Source organism: Scomber scombrus, chromosome 24 (assembly GCF_963691925.1).
Source record: "Scomber scombrus chromosome 24, fScoSco1.1, whole genome shotgun sequence".
NCBI classification, from domain to species: domain Eukaryota; kingdom Metazoa; phylum Chordata; class Actinopteri; order Scombriformes; family Scombridae; genus Scomber; species Scomber scombrus.
Window position 1 is genome coordinate 4,669,252 of NC_084993.1, and position 21,817 is coordinate 4,691,068.

The 21,817-nt window shown below is 34.6% G+C and overlaps 1 protein-coding gene across 1 annotated transcript in view; it reads left to right on the top strand.

Moving 5' to 3' along the window:
- The window catches only part of LOC133976668 (uncharacterized), a 36,139-nt gene extending 14,950 nt beyond the window's left edge, over positions 1 to 21,189 (top strand). Inside the window, exons 6-10 of the mRNA XM_062414927.1 lie at positions 10,750 to 10,896; positions 12,778 to 12,903; positions 12,998 to 13,158; positions 14,167 to 14,254; positions 21,062 to 21,189. Of these exons, the coding sequence (XP_062270911.1) occupies positions 10,750 to 10,896; positions 12,778 to 12,903; positions 12,998 to 13,158; positions 14,167 to 14,254; positions 21,062 to 21,189 (650 nt within the window). The remainder of the gene's footprint in view (positions 1 to 10,749; positions 10,897 to 12,777; positions 12,904 to 12,997; positions 13,159 to 14,166; positions 14,255 to 21,061) is intronic.
- Positions 21,190 to 21,817: the final 628 nt, after the last annotated feature.

Below are 21,817 nucleotides of genomic sequence, written 5' to 3' on the forward strand. Positions count from 1 at the left end.
TGTTTTTCCTCCCAATTTCCAGGCGACAGGGGAGCAGTGGTTCAGCTGTACACTTGAAAACTCAGTCAGCTCCAGCAGCAGTGAAGAAGTCCTCAACCCCTTAATGAAAAGTGAGTTTTCACACCAACAAATATCTGCTGTAACACATTTAATGTATTAATGGATCTTAATGTTTTACCTAATGACTAAATTACGAGCTTTGAGTTTATTGTTATGTATTGGGGCACTTCAGAGTGCATTATCAAAGATGGGATGAACAGGAGGAATGATTACAGCAAGTAAAACAGGTTTCAGAATTTTCATTTATTTTTGATAAATATTTTGGTAGATTTCTTTCACATATTTATTAAACAGCTGCACAATATAACTGGAGTTGTGATCAAAAGATTAAAAAGGTATTTTTCATTTCATCTTGACTTAAAACAGAAATTTGCATTCATTTGTTTTTATTTTATTTTGCAGAAAAACTGCTGTACAGGGAAATAGGTGACAAAGCTGTTCTCACACCAGACTCTGTGGTGAATCCCATCACCAGCATAAGGTGGTTACATGGACATTATGTTGCCATGGAGTGGAGAAGAGGCGAGACTACCTCCTACCGACAATTCAAAGGTACAAATTTCATCGAAATCAAGGTTTGGTAGTCAGAGATCAATGATTTTATACATTAGTTTGAAGTTTTTGATATAGTTAGGTTGAGCTTTTGGTTTATATTAGGGGTCTGAATATTTTAAGTTGTAATTTCATCTTATTTCAAGGGATTCTTTACAGTATTGAATGGATTTATACCAGATTTTGGCTGAATTAATGGACTGTGTTATAATACAGGGGTTTTGTGTTTCCTGCATGGATTGAGTTTTATAAGCAGTATAAACCATTACATTTGACAAATACAATTAATGTTAACTCTGAATTTTCACCTTAATTAAAGTTAAAGGTATACTGTAGAATAATATATCACGCAAGTGTTTTGATCAAAATAGTCCTTCAATTTTGCAAATAGCCCCAAATATCTGAATATGTTGCAATCCATAGATGTATTCATTCATTATAGAATAGAATAAAAAGCCTTTATTATCATTGTACAAGAATAAACAACGAGATTTGGATTATCCCTGTGAAAGTCAATGAATTGCCTCAATTATATAATTATCCATGGGTAAATAAATGGAATTGGGGTTTTAATTAACTTGATTATTCTGTGGGAAATGGAGATTAACTGAATCCAGTAACCAGTTCCTTTGTTTTTGTGGGGTTAAGTGTCAGGTTATTATTAGTGCACCAAACTGTACATTTTTGGGCTTTGTCTCTATATGCAGCCTCAACGTTGTTTTTTATCAGCCCCACCACAGTCATGTCATCAGCAAACTTGATGATCTGGTTGGTCCTGTGGATTGTTGTGCAGGGTGTAGAGAATAGGACTCAGCACACAACCTTGTGGGGCTCCGGTGCTGAGTGTCAGGACTGGAGAGTGATGGGACCATCCTGACAGTCTGTGGGTGATCTGTTAAAAAGTCCCTGATCCAATTGCATGTTTTGACATTTACACCCAAGCTGACCAGTTTACTGCAGAGTGTAGAGCCGTGTTTTATGGTGTCTTCTGTTGACCTATTGGCTCTTTAGGCGAGTTGATGTTGGTCCAGGGTTGGTGGGAGTGAAGATTTAATGTGCACCAGGACCAGTCTCTCCAAACACTTCATTACAGTTGAAGTGAGGGCGAATTGTCTGTAAGATGACTAAAAATTCCTGTTTAGAAGCTTAACTTTTTTATTTACAGATCGTGGTTCACTGAACATTTCAACGGGAGTGATGACGATCACAGGACTGACTCGAGACGACAGCGGCCTCTACACAGCAGAGATCCGCAAAAGATTCATTATTCAACTCCTGGTTATCTGTAAGTGGAGGAATTGTCTGTGAAGTTAAGGTTTCATTTTTCAAAACAGCCTTTAATTCAAAGGAAGTGTTTTTGTTTAATTTTCTATCAGCTCCTGTCCCTGAACCCACCATCTCTGTATCGTGTGAGCCTGATATGAGCTACTGTGTCCTCACCTGTAGTGGCAACATCACAGGAGCTGAACCAGTCACATACTGGTGGACAGCAGATGACAAGAGGTGGACTTCAACCAAGGAGCACAAAATAACAAAGGTATACACAGGATAATGATGTTTGTGAGTCTCATCACTAACAGATAAATCCTGTTGCAACAATAAACCAGAATCTAGTCTTTAAATTGATTCACATATTCAGGCATCAGTTGGTCACCAGCTGAGGCAGAATCCAGACTGTGCTGTTTTAGATGACTCAGTGGTTAGCACTGTTGCCTCACAGCAAGAAGGTCTTGGGTTTGATATCCAGCTGTGGCCTTTCTGTGTGGAGTTTGCATGTTCCTCCAGTGATTGCATGAGTTTCTTCCCATTGTCAAAAAACAGTATGTTGGGTTAATTCACCTGTCCTTGACTGAGGCTCTAATGTAGAACTGGAGTTGGTCTCCAGGTGCTGTACAGTGACTTCCCACCTGCTCCTAATACTTATGATGGGTTAAATGCAGAGACTGAATTTCACTGTACAACAGAGTATTTCGAAATTTAACTTTAACTATGAATGAAATCTTAGTATAATCTATAATTCTCGTACAGTACATGTATTTTGCATTGTTCCTGGTAAATAGAGAATGATTAAACTGAACAGCAACATGAACAAACTAAAACTTCACATATTTTTTATTTTTATCAAATTAACAAGCAGCTGCTGAGATAATGTAATATTTTATAAGACCTACATAGTCTCACAAAACATTGCAAGATATTTTGTCACAATCTTTAACCTAATTATTTCCTCAGTTGTCATGGAAATGGTTATAAAGGTATAAAAACTTACATTAATCAGTTTGTAAATTCATTTATTATTCCAGTGTTTATTGTACAATTATCAATGAATGAAATGCTGTTTCTGTGACTCTTTTTGTCCTCCATATACCAGAATAGGCAATAAACATAATATGTCTTTTTTGTTTCATCACTGTGTTGGTAATCTGGATTTACTATAAAAAGTCAAGGTGAGCCTCATTTGCTCATTTGGTTTATGAGCTTCTAGCTAATATTGTTTTTCTTCCAATTTCTAGGAAGAAAGGAAGTTGTGGTTCAGCTGTGAGTTTGAAAACCCAGTCAGCTACATCAGCAGTGAAAAAGTCTTCAACCCCTTAATGAAAAGTGAGTTATACCAACAAATATCTGCTGTAACACATTTAATACATTAATGCATCTTAATGTTTTTCCATGACAATGTCCTAAATGTCCTCATAGGAGTTACACAACATGTTCTAACAGACATTAAATGACTAAATGATGAGCTTTGAGTTCATTATTTTTCTGTATTGGGGCTCCTCAGAGTGCATTATCAAAATCTAATCTTAAGACATTAGAATACAATACAGTGTCCTTATAAACTATTTGTTGTTTTAATTTTTTATTAATTTTTTTGTAGGCGATCAGACATGGAGGCTCATCTTCCCCATACCACTATTTATTCTGATTGTGTGCATCTTCTGTTTATTGCACAAATACATAAAAGGTAAGAAGTTATTTTGATGCACTAAATATTCTGTATTTTCGTGGTCTGATATAAATCAAATCTTTGACCTGAATTTACATTCCCTATATTTTCTTTAGGTAATATTTCTGTAAATTTGACCGATGTTGTATTATCATACTGAGAGACAGGAAGTTTAAGTTTATATTTCTTACAAACCTATAATTTGGATTTCTGACAACTGTAATTTGTTTGCATAATTTTACATTATTTGCCTCGAAGAAAGGAGGATGTGATGATTAGAGGTTATTACACGTCTTACCACAAGGTGTCAGTAGTGGATGGTCATTAACCTGCTAGAAGTTAAAAAAGAAAAAAAGTTTTCAAGTGAATCAGATCACACAGCTTCTTCTTTTTCTTGTAACGAACAACACAGGCCTCAAACCACAATGGCAGTACGAGAGGAGTGGAGGAGGATGGCATCATTTCAGAAAAATGGTAAGTTAGCTCAAGAGTGTAGTTTATATTTAACTGAGAAACTTTATTAGTACCTGAATCATCAATATATTTCACCAATATTATGACTTGAAAGGCATTTTTTTCTGCAGACTGACCCTCCAAATGAATGCTCAGTAACCAGCGATGACATTGAGAGACAGTACCAGGAAAACCCCCACACCAAATTGTCCTTCACAGTGGACGGAGACCCGTTCGAGCTGGACTTTGATGGTAGAGTTATGTTTTAAGTATTGTGAAAGGAGCAAAATGGCATTTTAGGTTCAATTTATTTAAAGTTGTGTGAAAAGATCTGGGCAATTTGGAGCTAACTGTATGTAAAATAGAGACTGCTGTTAGAGTTTAGTTAGTTGTGGTGAGTTCTACTTTTATTAAACTTCACCTTGTTTATTAAATTTTACTTTTCATTTGTATTTTTAATATATCTTAACCTACTTTGTCACTCTAAATTTTAATAAACATTTTCTCTTTTCTGCATTTTTCTTGTTTTATTTAAATTTTTTCAAGATTTTTATCATCCTTTTCTCTTGCTTGCATTGGTCTTTTTGTTCTCTCAATGTTTTTGTTCCTTTTCTTTATGTTGTCACTTGTTCTGTCTTATCATCACGTTGTCAATCAACTATAAAGCACTTTGAACTACACTAGCCTGTATGAACGGTGCTGTATAAATACAGTTTGATTAAAACACCACATGGAAAATTCAATTCAATTTTATTTTCTTACTGTTTTCCACAGCGGAGATCCAAACCAACCTGAGGAACAACTCTAAATGCAAGATCAGACGTGTGGTGGTGTGAGCTGGTTCAGCATCTGTGATGTTGCCATCACAGGTGAAGTCACAGTAGCTCATATCAGGCTCACACGATACAGAGATGGTGGGTTCAGGTACAGGAGCTGATAGAAAATGAAACAAAAACACTGGTGTGAATTTTTGATGATACTATATAGTGGATATATTTACACTCTCAGCATTTGGACACTCAAATACAGAGGTTACATGTAGTGCACTTCTGTTACATTGATAGTAGTTTAGTATGTAATCAGGATAAAGTTCTCAGTTTAGCGCGCTTCAACAGGTGCTGCGGGTCAGTTTGGTCTGTAAATACTGAAGTGAAACATCACAGCAACTAGTGTGAAATACTTCTGCTACTTCTACTAATCAGCACCCACCTCTGAACTCTCCTGCGATTCTTTTTATTTCTCCGTCCAACATACTACAGCAGTAACAGCTCATCAATAATTAGCTGCACACACAGCTGGACACCGCTGTTTACAGGATGTTATTGTTTTCAGTTCGTTTCACATCGATGTCATTATTATAGTTATTGTTCTCAGCGGCTGTCAGCAGCATCTTTTCTACTTTTCCACTCTGTGAATACATTAATAAATCTCTTTATACTCTAAATATGTTTAAAATATCGACAGAATCACTGTGAATTTACGTGTCTCTCTAAATGAGAACATAAAATGTGGATATTTAGCTTTTTGTTGGACCACAGTGAGAGCCAGCGGTAAATTTTGCATGATTTAAATTGTTTAATTTAACTAACATGTTGAGGAAATGTATAATGACTTTATACATTTTATAATGTCATATATTTCTGTGAATGCGTTGTCTTATTTTTTAGGTTTCAGTTTGAATTTTGTAACCACACCATCACGTAGGAGAGGTCTAGTTTCCGTTATAATGTGACCACATTTAGAGGCTTCAGTTACAACAGGAAATGTACATTTGAAGCCTTAAACTGTGAATAGTTAGCTGTGAACAGTTTTATAAATTGGGTTTAAGTAATAGTGATGTGATGAGGAGTTATAACTTTGGGCACAATGTGACTGGGGATTTGTTTTTAAGTGCAAAATGTGAAATTTGTCATTAATTTTGACTTTAAACAGAAACATTTGCATTTACTTGTTTTTATTTTATTTTGCAGTGGAACCACATGCACAAAGAAAATAAGAAGTGTAATTGCTTTAGTTTTGAGTAGCCAATTATTTGAACGGAAATTATGCCTTTGTAAGACTTTATAAAGATGAGCTGTTAAAGTTCACTTTTCTACGAGATATTTGATAGAAGTATCCTGGTTCTAATTGTTAGTAAACTAAAGCTCATTAACATGATACATGTGGTTTGTTTAATCTGTTTGAGAAGCACCGCTGAAATGAATCTTTTTCCTTTTATGGTAGTAATTTACAGAGAGACTGAAGCATGTAATAAAATATGAAACTAAAACTATGAGAGCGGCTCATCAGGTGAAGCGCTTCGTGTCTAAACAGTAACCTCAGACTAGATGCAACCCTGATTTAACCTACGCACTTCTGTCTTTACTCTCAGCAGCATCCTTTCCTACTTTTTACTCTGTGAAAACATTAATACATCTCTGTATATTCGAAACATTTCAATAGTTATAAATAATATTTTTTTTAATAGAAAGTGAGTTATCACACAACAAATATCTGCTGTAAAACATTTAATGTATTAATGCATCTTAATGTTTTTCCTAAACATGATAATGTTCTCAATGTCTTCAGGAGTTACACAACATGTTCTAACAGACATTAAATTACTACATGATGAGCTTTGGGTTCATTATCTTTCTGTATTGGAGCTCCTCAGAGTGTATAATCAAAGATGGGATGAACAGGATTCACAGCTCCCTAGAGTCACAGACGTCCATCAGGATGTCAGGTTTAATAGTCCATAATGACATTGTGTTGCACAGTTAAAAGTTGAATTGCAGAAGTATCATATTTGTAAAATCATAAGAACAAAGACAATAAAATTATTTAGATTTATCGCTATAGTAATGTCATGGTTCTTGCTTCATGTATTCAAGGTGTGAATACGTTATTAGATGGCAGGAAGTTTAATTTTTGGGGAACTTTAGTCAAGTAAAAAAAAAAAAAGGGAAGTATGCTATACAGCGCTTTTTAATGGCTATTGTTCCCAAAGTGATTTACATTAGCATGATACAACATGCACAAAGAAAAGAGGAAAGCGATCACTTTAGTATAGCAAAAATATTTTAATGATGACTTTAAATAATCACAGTAGCCAATGATTTTAACTGAAATTATGCATTTCCGAGACTTTGTACAGCTGTTAAAGTTCACATTTCATTTTCTATACTGCAAGCAGTTTGACATTTGACAGTTTGATTAAAAATGAAACTAAACGATGAAAGAGGCTCCTCGGGTGGAGCTTCCTGTAACCAGAATAAGATGTGACCCTTCTTTGACCTTCGCGCTCACTTCTCTCTGTACTCTCAGCAGCGGCTGTCAGCAGCATCCTTTCCTACTTTTTCACTCTATGAAAACATTAATAAATCTCTCTTACTTCTACTGAAGCCTAAAGGGGAACATAAAATGTGGATATTTTATTTTCTGTTTTGGACCGCAGTTAGAGCCAACGGTAAGTTTTGGATCATTTAAACTGGAATTTTTTTAACTGACATGTTGAGGAAAAATTATAATGACATGATATAGATTGTATAATGTTGTGTATTTCTGTGCGTGCTATGTGTTATTTTTTTGGGTTTCACTTTGAATTTTGTAGCCACACCGTTATCTAGGATAGGTCTTGTTTCTGTTATAACATGACCACATTTAGAGGCTTCAGTGACAACAGGAAATATACATTTGAAGACTTTAACTGTGAATATTTGGCTGTGAACAGTTTTATACATTCTGTTGAATGTATAGTGATGTGATGAGGAGTCATGAGAGGTTTTAAAGGAATATTTTGTCCCCGAAAAATGGGACTAGAGTTAGTGTTGGAAATTGAGGCGCTTGGTTCACTTAATGTCAATTATTTTTGCACAAATAAATTGTGTATTTAAACCTTTAATATAAATTCATAACACACTAATGTAGTGGTAAGAACATCTTTAAATGATGGGTTCACAAGTTTGTGTTTAAACAACAGTCAGGAGGTTTCTCTTATATGTATATTTGTGCGATAGGATTTGAGAAGTTTATTTTATTTGTTTTTATTAGCAATATGTTATAATTCATAATAATTTGATTCTTTATTTATATAGTACTAGAATTTCCTATAAATCAGACCAGAAAAATGATTTTTGGATATTTCAATCTGTTTGTTTTTTTTAAACTGACATGTTGAGAAAAATGATGACTTTATACATTTTATATCATATTTCTGTGCATGCTTTGTGTTGTTTTTTAAGGTTTCAGTTTGAATTTTGTAGTCACACCGTCACGTAGGATAGGTCTAGTTTCCGTTATAGCGTGATCACATTAAGGGGCTTCGGTGATAACAGGAAATGAACATTTGAAGCCTTTAACTGTCAATATTTGGCTGTGAAAAGTTTTATGAATTCTGTTTAAGGAATAATGATGTGATAAGGAGTCATAAGAGGTTTTTAAGTGATATTTGTGCCCTAAAATCAAACTAGAGTCAGTGTTGGAAACTACTCAAGGCGCTTGGTCACTTAAAGTCCTTTTTGCATTAATAAAATGTGTATTTAGACATTTAATAAAATGTTGTAACACACAGTAATGTAGTGGTAAGGATATGTTTAAAGGACAGGTTCACATTTAAAGTCAGGAGTTTTTCTTCTTTTCAGATGGTTTCATTTATAGAAGGAGGAACAAAACATTAAGGTTTATTTCTTCTTTCATTTCTTAACCTTTGAAGGTTTGACCCCTACAGGTTGGGAACAACCATAGCAGCAGTTTGTTTATTCATTTATATATATTACCATGTGTATTGTAGCAAATTATGGATATTATAGAATATTAAAAATAGCTCTCGTAATCAGGGGCACCACAGAAAAGCTTCCGGAAATATTTAATTGTTTTTTTGATTAACCAATAAATCAATAAATCATAATATTTAATAAATCAGTAAATTTCTGAATCAGTCAAATATCTAAAGTTCATGGCTCTACGGTTCAATAGATCCTCTGTATCACTTCAAAGAATAGACATACACAATTGGTTGAGTTTTATGGATTTTATTAACTACACACTACTAATAAATGATGTATAAATAAAGGTAATGATGAGTTTGCAATACAATATGAATTCAACAGATTGTTACTCGTTATAGCGACATGAATGAAAGATGATGGTGAATGATGAATTTAAATGAATGCTATGTAATTATGTGGAAACTAAGAAAACCTGTAAGTTTTACTGAGTTTTACCTTTAAGGGAAATTTTAATTACTCGATCTGACATCAACCCTTGATTAAAGCAATATTTGGATCCTACTTTCATCCATGGAGGGCCACATAGAGTTCACTGTTTAATAACTTTCTGTATAACTTTCTGAGAGATCTAAGGCGTTGGCCACACGTCAAAATCCTCAAAAATGTCAAAAACAGGCTGAATGCAAAACTTAATGATGTGTTTACTTAAAAAGGCCTTTTCTCTGTATGTTTGCTGACAAAAATTACAAGATTACAAAAACGTAAGAAAACTTAGATAAAGAATAACTAAAGATTAAAAGAATAAGATAAGGTGATTAAGGTAAGAATGTGTGAGGTGAAGAAAAGAAAAGATGGACAGAGCAAAACCTGAAACAACGCAAAGCCGAGTCAAGCAAAGCCGGTGCAGCTGTTTTTTCTGCCTCGGGAGGGCATGTTAGTGAGCCAATCAGATTCATCACAGCTACTTTGAGGATCTAATTTCCAGCTTTTTACCGCAAAACTTTTCATCATCATCATTCATTCAGTATTTAATCCTGATTATAAAATTCATACTATAACCTATTAATACAGAACACAGGATGTATCATTCTGGCATTAATATGACATCAGCTTCATTCATTAAAACCTGAAAAGGATTAATATGATCAAGCATGATCACATTGTTATTCTACTTATTCCATGATAGATAATTGATTATCACCATAATGTAAGCATAACATCAATGTAACACTTTCTCACATTAAGTAAACATTCTCATACCAACATTTGTGTTTATGAAAGAAGAAAGTATAATGACAGTTCTTCAAATACCCATTTATCGGTGATCGCTGTAAAAACTGTTACAATGGAGGTTTCTTTAGATAATTGATACTGATATAAGTAATTGGTTTTGTTTAAACCATACTATTTACTAAGATGTTCTTGTTTAAGTTATTAACACTAATTTTCTCACTTTCATGCTCTGTGTGGTTTCAGGAGACACAGAGGGGAAGTCAGGAATGTGCAGTGTCTTTTAATTTATGACGGTCAATGTGATGGTAGAAAGGGGGGAGTGAAGTCTCTGATAAGTTATGACATACAAAGTAGACACCAAAATCTGTCTTTCATTACTTTTATATAGTTCTTGTCACTTTGGGTTGCTCCATGAAATGTTAATGGATCTTTGTTTGTCCAAGAGAGAGACCATATCAGTCTCTATATCAAACCTGGTCCAATTTACTCATCTCAGGGTCAAAGGTGACTGACCAGATGATGTTCTGAGCCGTACTGATGCTGTGTCCGCTACAGTATATTCATTTATTATTTATTTACTCATGAATTCGTCCACTATTTTTTTTAAATGATTTTATTTATCTATATATATATCCATCGGTTTAAGTTTTTTGCAGGGAATATACTGATTACAATAATACAAATAAAATGATTTAGTTATTTTTATTGAATTGGTGCACAGTATTGCATTTTTCATTTAATCGTGAATGTACACTGAAAAATTTGCATTCACTTGTTTTTATTTTTATGTTGCAGAAGAACTACTCTACAGGAAAAAAGGTGACCAAGTTGTTCTCACACCAGACTCTGTGGAGAATCCCATCACCAACATAAGGTGGAAACATGGTGATAATATTGCCATGGAGTGGAGAGGAGACGAGATTATCTCCTACCGACAATTCAAAGGTACAAATTTAATCTAAATCAAGATGTTTGATAGCCAGAGATCAAAGATTGTATACATTAGTTTCTGATACAGAGATTTTGATTTAAATTAGAGGTCAAAATATTTTAAGCCGTAAATTAATATTTCAAGGGATTCTTTACAGTATTTAAAGTAAACGATTGTATTATAATACAGGGATTTTAATTGTGTTTTCTGAATGATTTGAGTCGGCCATCTTGGACAGCTACTTATGGCAACACCACTTGGACAAACTACTGTTATAGGTTGGATAGATGTATTTCATAACATGTTTCATATATATATATATGTGTACCAAATTTTTCTTCATGTATTTCCATCTGGGAAGAGGGGCTCAATTTTCTTAACTTTCTAAGGGGTGCATTGGCAACATTTGGCCAGCAATTCCTGCTTTATGGCGAAACATTGAAAATTTGCCACAGCACAGCAACCAGGTATAAAGGCGGAAAAAGATTTTGATAACTTTTCATCTCCAATGTCTTAAGATGATTCGTAGTGAATTTGAAGTCGGTCAGATTAATCCCTAGGAGGAGTTTCTTAGAGTGCGATGCGTGGAAATTGGCTCCTGTTGGAGTTAGGGCATGGGTCCAAGAGGCTTTTTTGTGCGTACCAAATTTGTGTTTTATCTATGACAATCTCGAGTAAGGGGCTCAATTTTTTTTTTTTTTTCTAAGGAGCACTATTGAGCCATTTTGCCACTGCCATTTCTGCGATCTCTAAAACATAAAAAATGTTGCCAGGCAGTGGCGGCTGCTGAAAAATATTCTAGGTGGGGCTGTGCTTTATGAACTTTATGCACAGCTCCACTACTTCCTGTACTCAATACAGCTCCTTTATTTCCTGTCTTACATTATTGGACAAACTGATTAATCCAGGTGTGTTTGACCATTGTTGTTGTCACTAGTGAGGTCAGACACACCTGGATTAATCAGTTTGTCCAATAATGTAAGATAGGAAAATAAAGGAGCTGTATTGAGTACAGGAAGTAGTGGAGCTGTGCATACAGCCTATTAACTCAGTTTCAATAACCATCCCAAAACAATTGAACATAAACGGCTGGATACCAGTGCTCTGTGAAATAGTAATTATTTAATGCCAATATTAATAACTTGAGGCATTCTTATACAAAACATAAATAGCATATTTCACAAACACAAGTTTAGAACCAAATTGGCAACAAATAACTTTTTACATTTTTACACACAAAGCTGTTGACTGTTACAGCAGTTCCCCCTTGTGGCAGAAACATCACATCACAGCAGCAATGTCACCAGAAATCCCACTCTCTCACCCGCGGCCGCAAACTTGCCTTGGAGCGATAAAGATACCTTAAGGCATCAGAATCGACGACGCTGATTGGATAAATTCCTGTTGCTATGTGCGAATCTCTTGTCAGTAATTGGCTGGCTGCTGCACTGACTGGGTAATTTTTCTGTCGCACCAGCCACTCAGCAGGGAGCTTTTTTCTCCAAAAATTATGATTTATATTTTATATATGATATGTTGTTGCGAATTTAAACACACAATTTACTTAAAATAAGTGATTATTTTTCATTTTCATTTTTTTAATTTTTAAAATAAAAATCTAAAACACTAGGGAGGGCAGCTCCCTATCGCCTATTGTATGTGCAAATATTTATTAGGTTGATGGAAAAGTAATTCACTTGATTTTTTAGTGGGAAAACAAAACTAGCTTTTTATTTGAAAATCAGCATTTCTACAAACATTTTTTGTGTTTAAAGTGCATATTTCTCCAGCTGCCCACTCTTAAATTACCAACACTGGACATAAGTGTCTCTAGCTGACAACATATACTGTATAATGACTAAAAATCCTCATTTAGAAGATAAACTTTTTTACAGATCGTGGTTCGCTGAACATTTCAACTGGAATGATGACGATCACAGGACTGACTCCAGACCTCAGCGGCATCTACACACCAGAGATCAACGGCAAAGTCACCAACAAGACTAAACTCCAGGTTATCTGTAAGTGGAGGAAATGTGTCTGAAGTTTGGTTTAAATGATTAAAACAGCCTTAAATTGAAAGAAAGTGGTTTTTTTTGTTCCGTTTTCTATCAGCTCCTGTCCCTAAACCCAACATCTCCAGATCATGTGATCCTGAGATGACCTCCTGTGTCTTCACCTGTAGTGGCAACATCACAGATGCTGCACCAGTCACCTACAGGTGGACAGCAAGTGAAAAGAGGTGGAATTCAACCAACCAGCACAAAATAACAAAGGTATCACATGATAATGATGTTAGTGAGTCTCATCACTAACACATAAATCCTGTTGCAACAATAAAGCAGAATCTAGTCTTTAAATTGATTCACATATGCAGACATCAGTTGGTGACCAGCTGAGACAGAATCCAGACTGAGCTGTTTAGTTTATTTACACAGTTTAGCTTTACAGTAACTATATCTGCTAATAAATGTATTGTACATTGATCCTGGTAAATAAACAATTAGTAATTCAATAAACTGAACAACAAATGAACAAACAAACCTGCACAAAATAAAAAATAAGATGATGGAAATTCAATTTCTTTATGAATTGATTATTATTAATTATTCATGTATTTATTTTAAAATTAGATTTAATTTCTTACAATTTCTGTGACACTTTTGGTCCTTTACGCACCAGATGTGGCAGTTAGCTGCCATTAACAACTCAGTCTCACATCAAAGTGTGTAATAGTTATGGTGGTCCTCAGTACAAAATGTTTAAGTTTCACAATAACAGCTGTAAAATATTTTTTTTGTATCTTGGTAGCAATTTTATGACTGCAAAAATAAACAAAATGGCTGGAATGCAATATGTTAAGATAATAGGCACTGTATGGTTTTTTATAACATTTCTATTGTGGGAACTATGCATTTTAAGAAAATTTGCCAAATTTTTCATGCGTACAACCCACATACTCAGCTCTGCTGCTCATCCCACAAACGCATGTTCCTTACAAATGTGGCTCCATTTAAAAAGGAAATAAACCGTCTTTCCAACCGAATAAGATTTATTGCCAAAAAGGATTGTTACAACAAAGAAATAATCTACCAAACACAAATTTCCTTACTTTTTGTGCTATGTTTATATTGAAAAGCTGATGACTGACTAAGTAGCCACAGTACTGTTGTTAATCTGGACATACTTTAAATAAACAAAGGCTCCATGAAAGTGAACTCCTCAAAAAAATCTGTATGTTTGGTTTATGAGCTTTCAGCTAATATGGTTTTTCTCCTTTCTAGGAGAATAAGGAGGAGTGGTTCAGCTGTACACTTGAAAACAAAGTCAGCTCCAACAGCAGTGAAAAAGTCTTCAACCCCTTAATTAAAAGTGAGTTATTAAACCAACAAATATCTGCTGTAACACATTTAATGTAGTAATGCATCTTAATGTTTTTCCTAAACATGACAATGTCCTCAATGTCCTCATAGGAGTTACACAACATGTTCTAACAGACATTAAATGACTACATGATGAACTTTGAGTTCATTATTTTTCTGTATTGGGGCTCCTCAGAGTGTATTATCAAAGATCAGCTAAAGACATTAGAATACAATACAGTGTCCTTATAAACTATTTGATGTTTTAATTATTTATTCATTCTTTTTTTTGTAGGTGATCAGACATGGAGGCTCGCCAAAATAGCAGGAAGTACATCGGTGCTGGTTGTGTTCATCTTGATCATCATCATCATCTGTTTAATATGCAAAAAAAGAAAAAGTAAGAAGTTACGAAATATTGTATTTATTTTGATGCACTAAATGTTCTGTATGTTGGTGGTCTGATATACAGTATGTCACCAAGGAGGAAACGCAAACCAAACACAGAGATCACAAACAGGGCTGAAGAATTAGTCTTTAAGGTTTGGGTGCAGGCAAAGTAAAACTGAGCAAAAAATACAAAATTAACAAACTGAACAAAACAGGCAAAAGTTAAACAGGACCAGAATCAAACAGCGACAGAACAGAAAACCAAGACTCAAATACACAGGGGGCAGGGAATACAGGAAGTAAAAATAACAAAAAAAACCCACACAAGGAAAAAATCTTATAAAATAAAACAAGAACTAACACACAACAGAAACTAAAGACAGGATGTGACAATATAAATCAAATCTCTAACTTGAAATAACATGTTTTATATGTTTTCCAGCTGTGGTGTTTTAATAATTCTGTAAATTTGACTGATAATCTAGTCGTGCTTCAAACATAATCAGGTTCTTTCAGGAGTGCAACTCTGTCAACAAAAAAAATCCTGATGATGTATATTTATGGTAAGAGACACAAAGTTTCTATCCTCATGCAAACATCTACAACCAGAACACATATCAAAATATTTTTTTATGCAGATTTCATGAATCTCAAAGAAAATGTGAACCATCAAAATGTCCTGTCATGATGATTCAGCACAAATATTCACAACAGTGTGTTTGAGATCATGACGTTCATAGTTGACTAACACACAGTCTGTTTACTGGAAAATAAAATAAAATAATAAAACAAGACACGATTAATGGAGAATGCCAGTGAATTAACACACAATTACTCATCTTTAATACAGGACCTGATGTCAGGACAGAGCAAGATAGTACATTTTCACTTTGGTCACCTATTTGTCTTTAATAATTTTAGTATTGGAGTATTTAACATGAACATATTGGTAATGTTCTGTTTTCATGCACACATCTAGCACTTAAAAGCAATTCATATATAAACTTTTAAAAGTAAAAACCAGTGTCTCAGATGCATTCAATGTACTTTTTAGAAGATATAAAAAATGAACTGGTCATCATTTTAATCAGTTATTTTTTCAAACTTTCTTGACTAAACAAAACAACCAAATAAAAGAGCATTTACAAATGTTAGAAATTATAAAACAAAACATGATTAATGAAGAATTCCAGTAAGTTAACACACAATTATTCATCTTTAATACAGGAGATGGTGTCGATGGGACAGAGCAAGGTAAGACACATTTTCACATTAATCACTTATTTGTGTTTAATTATTAATCTAAACTTTTACAAGCAAAAATCTGAGTTTCAAATGCCTTCAGTGTACTTTTCAAACAATTTGCTGAATTTGTTGTTAAAGATTTTTTTTACTGGTCATATAATTTGGTCAACATTATTTACAAATGTCTGTCTGGTTTTATGGAGCTACTTTCTCCACAGCTTTGACCATTTCATTTGTGTGTCCACATGCAGTTTTACTGTATGTTATTATAATATCAGTGAACTAGAGAGAAACAACAACACACAACAATACTAGATAGATAAATAAAAGAACAAAATTTGAGCTGATTAAGCACAAATACAAGTGTGTTTGAGATCATGATGTTGTTCATGGGACAGATCAAGGTAAGATAGTACATTTTCATATTAATCAACTATTTGTCTAATTAGCATGACAATATTTTAAATGTTACATTTTCATGTATTCATCCAGTACTTTAAAAATTCAATGTGCTTAAAAAAAGTAAATAGCTGGATTTGTAGCTTCAAAGAATTTTTTTTACTGGTCATCAGTTTAACCAGTTATAGCAGTTATATAACTTTTTTACATACCAGGTTAATTATAGAGATGTTAAAACTACACTCATGTTGAAAAATAATCTTTAGTTTAACCAAATTATATGTACAACTTCATTTAACATGAACATTATTTACAAATGTCTGTCTGGTTTTATGGAGCTACTTATTCCTCAGCTTTGACCTGCAGTACATTACATGTGTGTGTGTCCACATGCAGTTTTACTGTATGTGATTATAATATCAGTGAACTAGAACTTTCACTGTGTGACAGATTGATATTTTATTAATAAATCAGAGCAGAGGAATGACACTCATTTTTACACATACATACCAGTTCCACAGGGACAATATAAAAATGTAGATCACGTCACTAATAATACCAGTAAGTAAATTAAGTTTGACAATTTTTCTAGAAGAGTATTTTTGTTGTCCTTTTTATAAGATTGATTGTATAAAATAAATGATTAACACAAATACACACGACACAGGACAAGACAAGAGGGATAAGCAACAAAACAAGACAACAACAAAACACTTGATTACAATTTTTGTATTTTCTTACTGTAATATGCACGTGTGCCTTTTTTGTGCTTTTTCAGTTTCACATATCACAAAGGAGGCTTAAGGTTTTGCACATCAACTGAAAAAAAGTAGTTCTTGATTTAGTAAAGTGATGTTTCCCTTGTATCTTCACACAGTCATCAATCATACTGTTGTTAGTTTAACAGATAAAAATAAAACAGATTTATTTGCAACAAAGACATATCTGACCTACATATTATAGTAGCAGTTGAAAAACATGTCATATGGATTTACTGTGATAACTGCATTATGGTTGTGACTGTTGTTCATTCATTTGAAGTAATGCTTCCGGCTCTCCAGTGGAGCTGGTGAGTGAAATATTATCATATATAAGTATAGCCAAAACCCTGAGAGAGAAAAACTGATTTCTTTGTTGTTGTTTTTTTAAACTACAAGTTTCATCGATCGGAACCTTGCAGACTCTAATTTTATAAAACATGTGATCATCATATAAAATATTTGTTATAAATATTTGAAATTAGCAGCAATTTGATTTACCTTTGATAGTTTAAATATATTATTCTGCTGACATGTTTGTAATTTTACTGCAGATTTTGACTTTTATTTACTGGACTAATGGAGAACTTTTAAAGTGTGATATTACCACCACTACTAAAAAAGACTGAATGTTACAATGTTGACTCCAGTGGCGGCTGGTGACAAAAATGTTTGGGGGGGCGCAGTTTGATGGTTGGTGGTCCTAGGGTTAGTGTCAAATAAGCCGTAGCACCACTTCATACCGCAGCAAAAAAATAAAAATAAGAAAGAAAAACGAATCTAAAAACAACACAACACACTATAATGTCCCCTGGTTTGTCCCAGTATAGTATCTCTGACCCACAGAGAGAGGAATAAAAAATTATAACCAGATATGATAAAATGCACATTTCACTCACATCACTTAAAGATACCAGCAGTTAAAGCAGAGTTACCAATAAGGTAATATGCTTAAAAAGAGACACCACCTATATTTTAGTTATTGTGTCTTCAGTTCTGATTTCACAGTAATCTGTTAGTTGTTGCAATACCTAAACATGACAATAGATGGCGCATTAAGCACTATACACTGCTGTGATTAGGCATAATTTATTTAACTTTAATAATGAAATGTACCCAAATCAACTGTAATAGTCAAAATTACTTCCATCACTTCTTATCCTGCATTTATGCATTTTAGTTTTTTACACTTCATAGTTATGTCTTTTATAAAGTATTTTTTAACACTTTACAATATTAATAACAGCAATGCAGCTACTACCTGATCTTTTATATGTCCTGTTGGAGCTGCTGGATGCAGCCACTGACTGAATCTATGTTCCTCTTCTGGAGCTTGGCATAGCGGAGGTCCACATGTGGCCAGATGTGGTGAAACAGCTGCAGAAAGAGCTCAGCAATGCTAAGTCTGCTAAAAACAACTTAGCTCCATGCTATTGTCTCGATGGCTGCAGCTTTCTGTTTGATTTTTTTCAGAGAGATGTTTTAGGTCTCGTTCCCCTGTCGTTGTCCACAACGCTTCGGTGCTGACACTTTGAAACAGCAAACAGATAAAGCAATAAAAGGAATAACTCACACTGCATCCAGCTAGCCAGCTCCGTTTATCATAACAGCAGCAGGAGAAACTCTCAGCTCCTCCATCACCTGCTGCTGCTTTATCCTCTTTCTCTCTTCTAGTTAAAGTCTTGTGAAATTATGTTTTTGTAGAGAAATTACAAAATAATCTTCTTTAATTTCCGCGGCTCCACTTTAACGTCATCTCCTGAACCTACCGTCAGCAGGAGTTTGGGTGACAGCAGCTGACGGGAGGGCGTGAATGACAGCCGGAACTGTCCAATCACAGTAGATTAAAAAACATGAAACAACAACAATTCGCTGCCAATAAAAGTGGGCGTGTCCGGGGCGCACTGAGCTGCGCCCCGTGGGAAACGTGACGCAGGCCAATGAGAGAGCAGATTCAGGTCACATGCTTGTCAAAAGTTTGAGGGCTTGCATTGACTTCCATTAGTCCGGCGCCCCACGTACAGGAAGTACATATAGAAATTAATAAAATACCATTTGGAATCGATTTATAATGAATGATGATAGGTGCTTAGAGGCTAACAGGACCATCTTGCAAACAAATACTATTTATTTCATAATTATTTAGCATTTTCTAATTCATTTATGTTTAATATGTTTAAGTAGATTTTGGCCAGATATTTGATGGGGGCGGCGCCCCAGCGCCCCGCATTGACCGGCCGCCACTGGTTGACTCTCTATTTAACTGTTTTGTTGGGTTTCCACCAACTTCTGAGAAAAATATTCAGAACTTTGGCTACTAAATGTTCCACTTTATTTATTGAGTCATCATTAACTTTGTCTGCTGTTAAAGTATGTTCTGGCCGGGTAGATCGCGTACAGAAGGTTTATCTGAGCTTTTTTATTTAAAAAAACAACAACACATTTATCATATTATACACAATCATTTGATATATTGTTCATATAAAAATATAGATTAGAGCAGCTTTAATGCTCATTAAAATAAAAAATAATATTAAATGTTTTAACATGCTCAGTTTGCTCAAGCAGCACCAACTTTACAGAGCAATCACTTGGGCACAGTGATGATGATTAGGGGTTACACTTCTTACCACAAGGTGTTGGTCATGTGACCTGAAGACATGTATTTGTATTTCTGTAACCTGCCAGAAGTTTAAAAAGGTGAGGGGGGAAAGTTTGGAGTCAATCAAACTGACACAGCTTCTTCTTTTTCTTGTAGTGAACAACAGAGGTCTCAAACCACAATGGCAGTATCAGAGATGGAATGGAGAATGGTGTGATTTCAAAAAAATGGTAAGTTAGCTTCAGAGTGGAGTTTATATTTCATTGAGAAACTTTATTTTTGTTTCTGAATAATAAATACATTTCAACAATATTATGATTTGAATGGCCTTTTTTCCACAGAAGGGCCCTCTAAATAAATACTCAATAACCAACGATGAGATTGAGAAGCGGTACCAGGAAAAACCCCACAGCAAAATGTCCTTCACAGTGAAAGAACGCCGATACGAGCTGGACTTTGATGGTTGAGTTATGTTTTAAATATTGTGATTTAAAAAAATGGCAGTTTAAGTTTAATTTCTTTAAAATTGTCCTGAAATATCTGTGAAATTTGGAACTAACTGAATGTAAAATAGAGACCGCTTTTAGAGTTTAGTTAGTTGTGGTGAGTAACTGTTCATGCTCAGTTCTTTCTTGAAAGAACTGCTCCATTAAAACTAAACTAAATATTCATGAATGATTCATTTATTACTGGAAATGTTATTGTTCCAAGATGTTGAATTGTATGCTAACCTGTAGAGAAATGTCCTTTTCTTTGCATCTTCATTTGTTTTGTTTTTTTGCCAAGAGTTAGATAAGAAGATTGATATACTACTCTCATATTAGTCAGGTAAATATGTTCAGCAAGTGGCCAGTTATCTTATCTTAGCTTAGCATAACGACTGGAAGCAGGAAAAAGCATAATACAACCACCCCTAACACCACAACTTGATGTTTTTACACTTTGAAAGACTTTTTATGTACAGATTAAACAAATGAGATATAACAGTTTAATTAGTGAGCTTTAGAGGTTCAAGTAGACAGATGTTATCTTCAGACAGAGTCAGGCTAGCTTATGCTAAGCTAAGCTAACTGTCTGCTGACTGTAGCTTCATATTTAGGATACAGACGAGAGTGATATCAAGCTTCTCATTTATCTTTCTCAAGGAAAGTGAAAAAGAACATTTCCTAAAATGTTGAATTATTCCTTTAAATTAAATCACTCAGTTTGAATGGTTACAACAAACACTTTCTCTACTCCAGTTATTATTAGAGTAAATTTATCCAGTTCTTTCCATGCTCCTCCTGGGAAATTTATAGACAGAGAAAATACAAAGAACAAATAATAAATAATCTTAGCTTTAATATACTGTAATTTCCTTAAAGACTCAATGAAACAACACATGGAAAATTCAGTTTTTTTCTTTTCTTGTTGTTTTCCACAGAGATGATCCTAACCAACCGGGAGACTGGCAATAAACGCAACATTAGATTTGTGTTGCTGCCCCCTCCACGCTTCCGTAAAGCAGTCTCCACATTTCAACGGAACAACACCTCTGAAAGTAAGTTTTAATGCACATCATGTCACTGAGGTCATGCTCACAGGCAACCCAGTCTCACATCAAAATGTATCGTAGCTACGTTGGTCCACAGCCCAAAACGTAGTTCAATCAGGAGAGACAAGTGAATAGAAAGATATTTATTGTAAATATGTAATGAACTAAATCTTAGTAATGACAAAGTCTTTGGCGCTTGAACTCCATGAGGAATCATCTCTGAACGGCTGCATATATATATATGTAGATCCCCCATGAAGTCCAGACACTGGTGGTGGTGATTGCTAATGAGACTGAAGAGAAGATGGCAGATCGGAATACACTGCAGATCCTGTAGAGAATGACGGAGATGGGGAGGTGGTGGGGCGCAGGAACAGCTGTATGACAGGACTGAAGCAAAGGGAGAGAGGTATATTTAAACGGACCGCTACAGGATGATAGGCTAAGGCTGAAGTGTGGCGTTTTGCTATTGGTTGCTGAGATTGGCAGGTGACTGGCAACAATTGAGATAACGCCCTAGACATAGAAATCTAGGTAATAGATGAGCATGCTTGAAGGAAGCAGAAGTTACCAGTTATGCCTGTATGTTTTAGAGTCTTCTGACTGAACTGAAGATATGTACATCTTTATATAGAATTTATATAA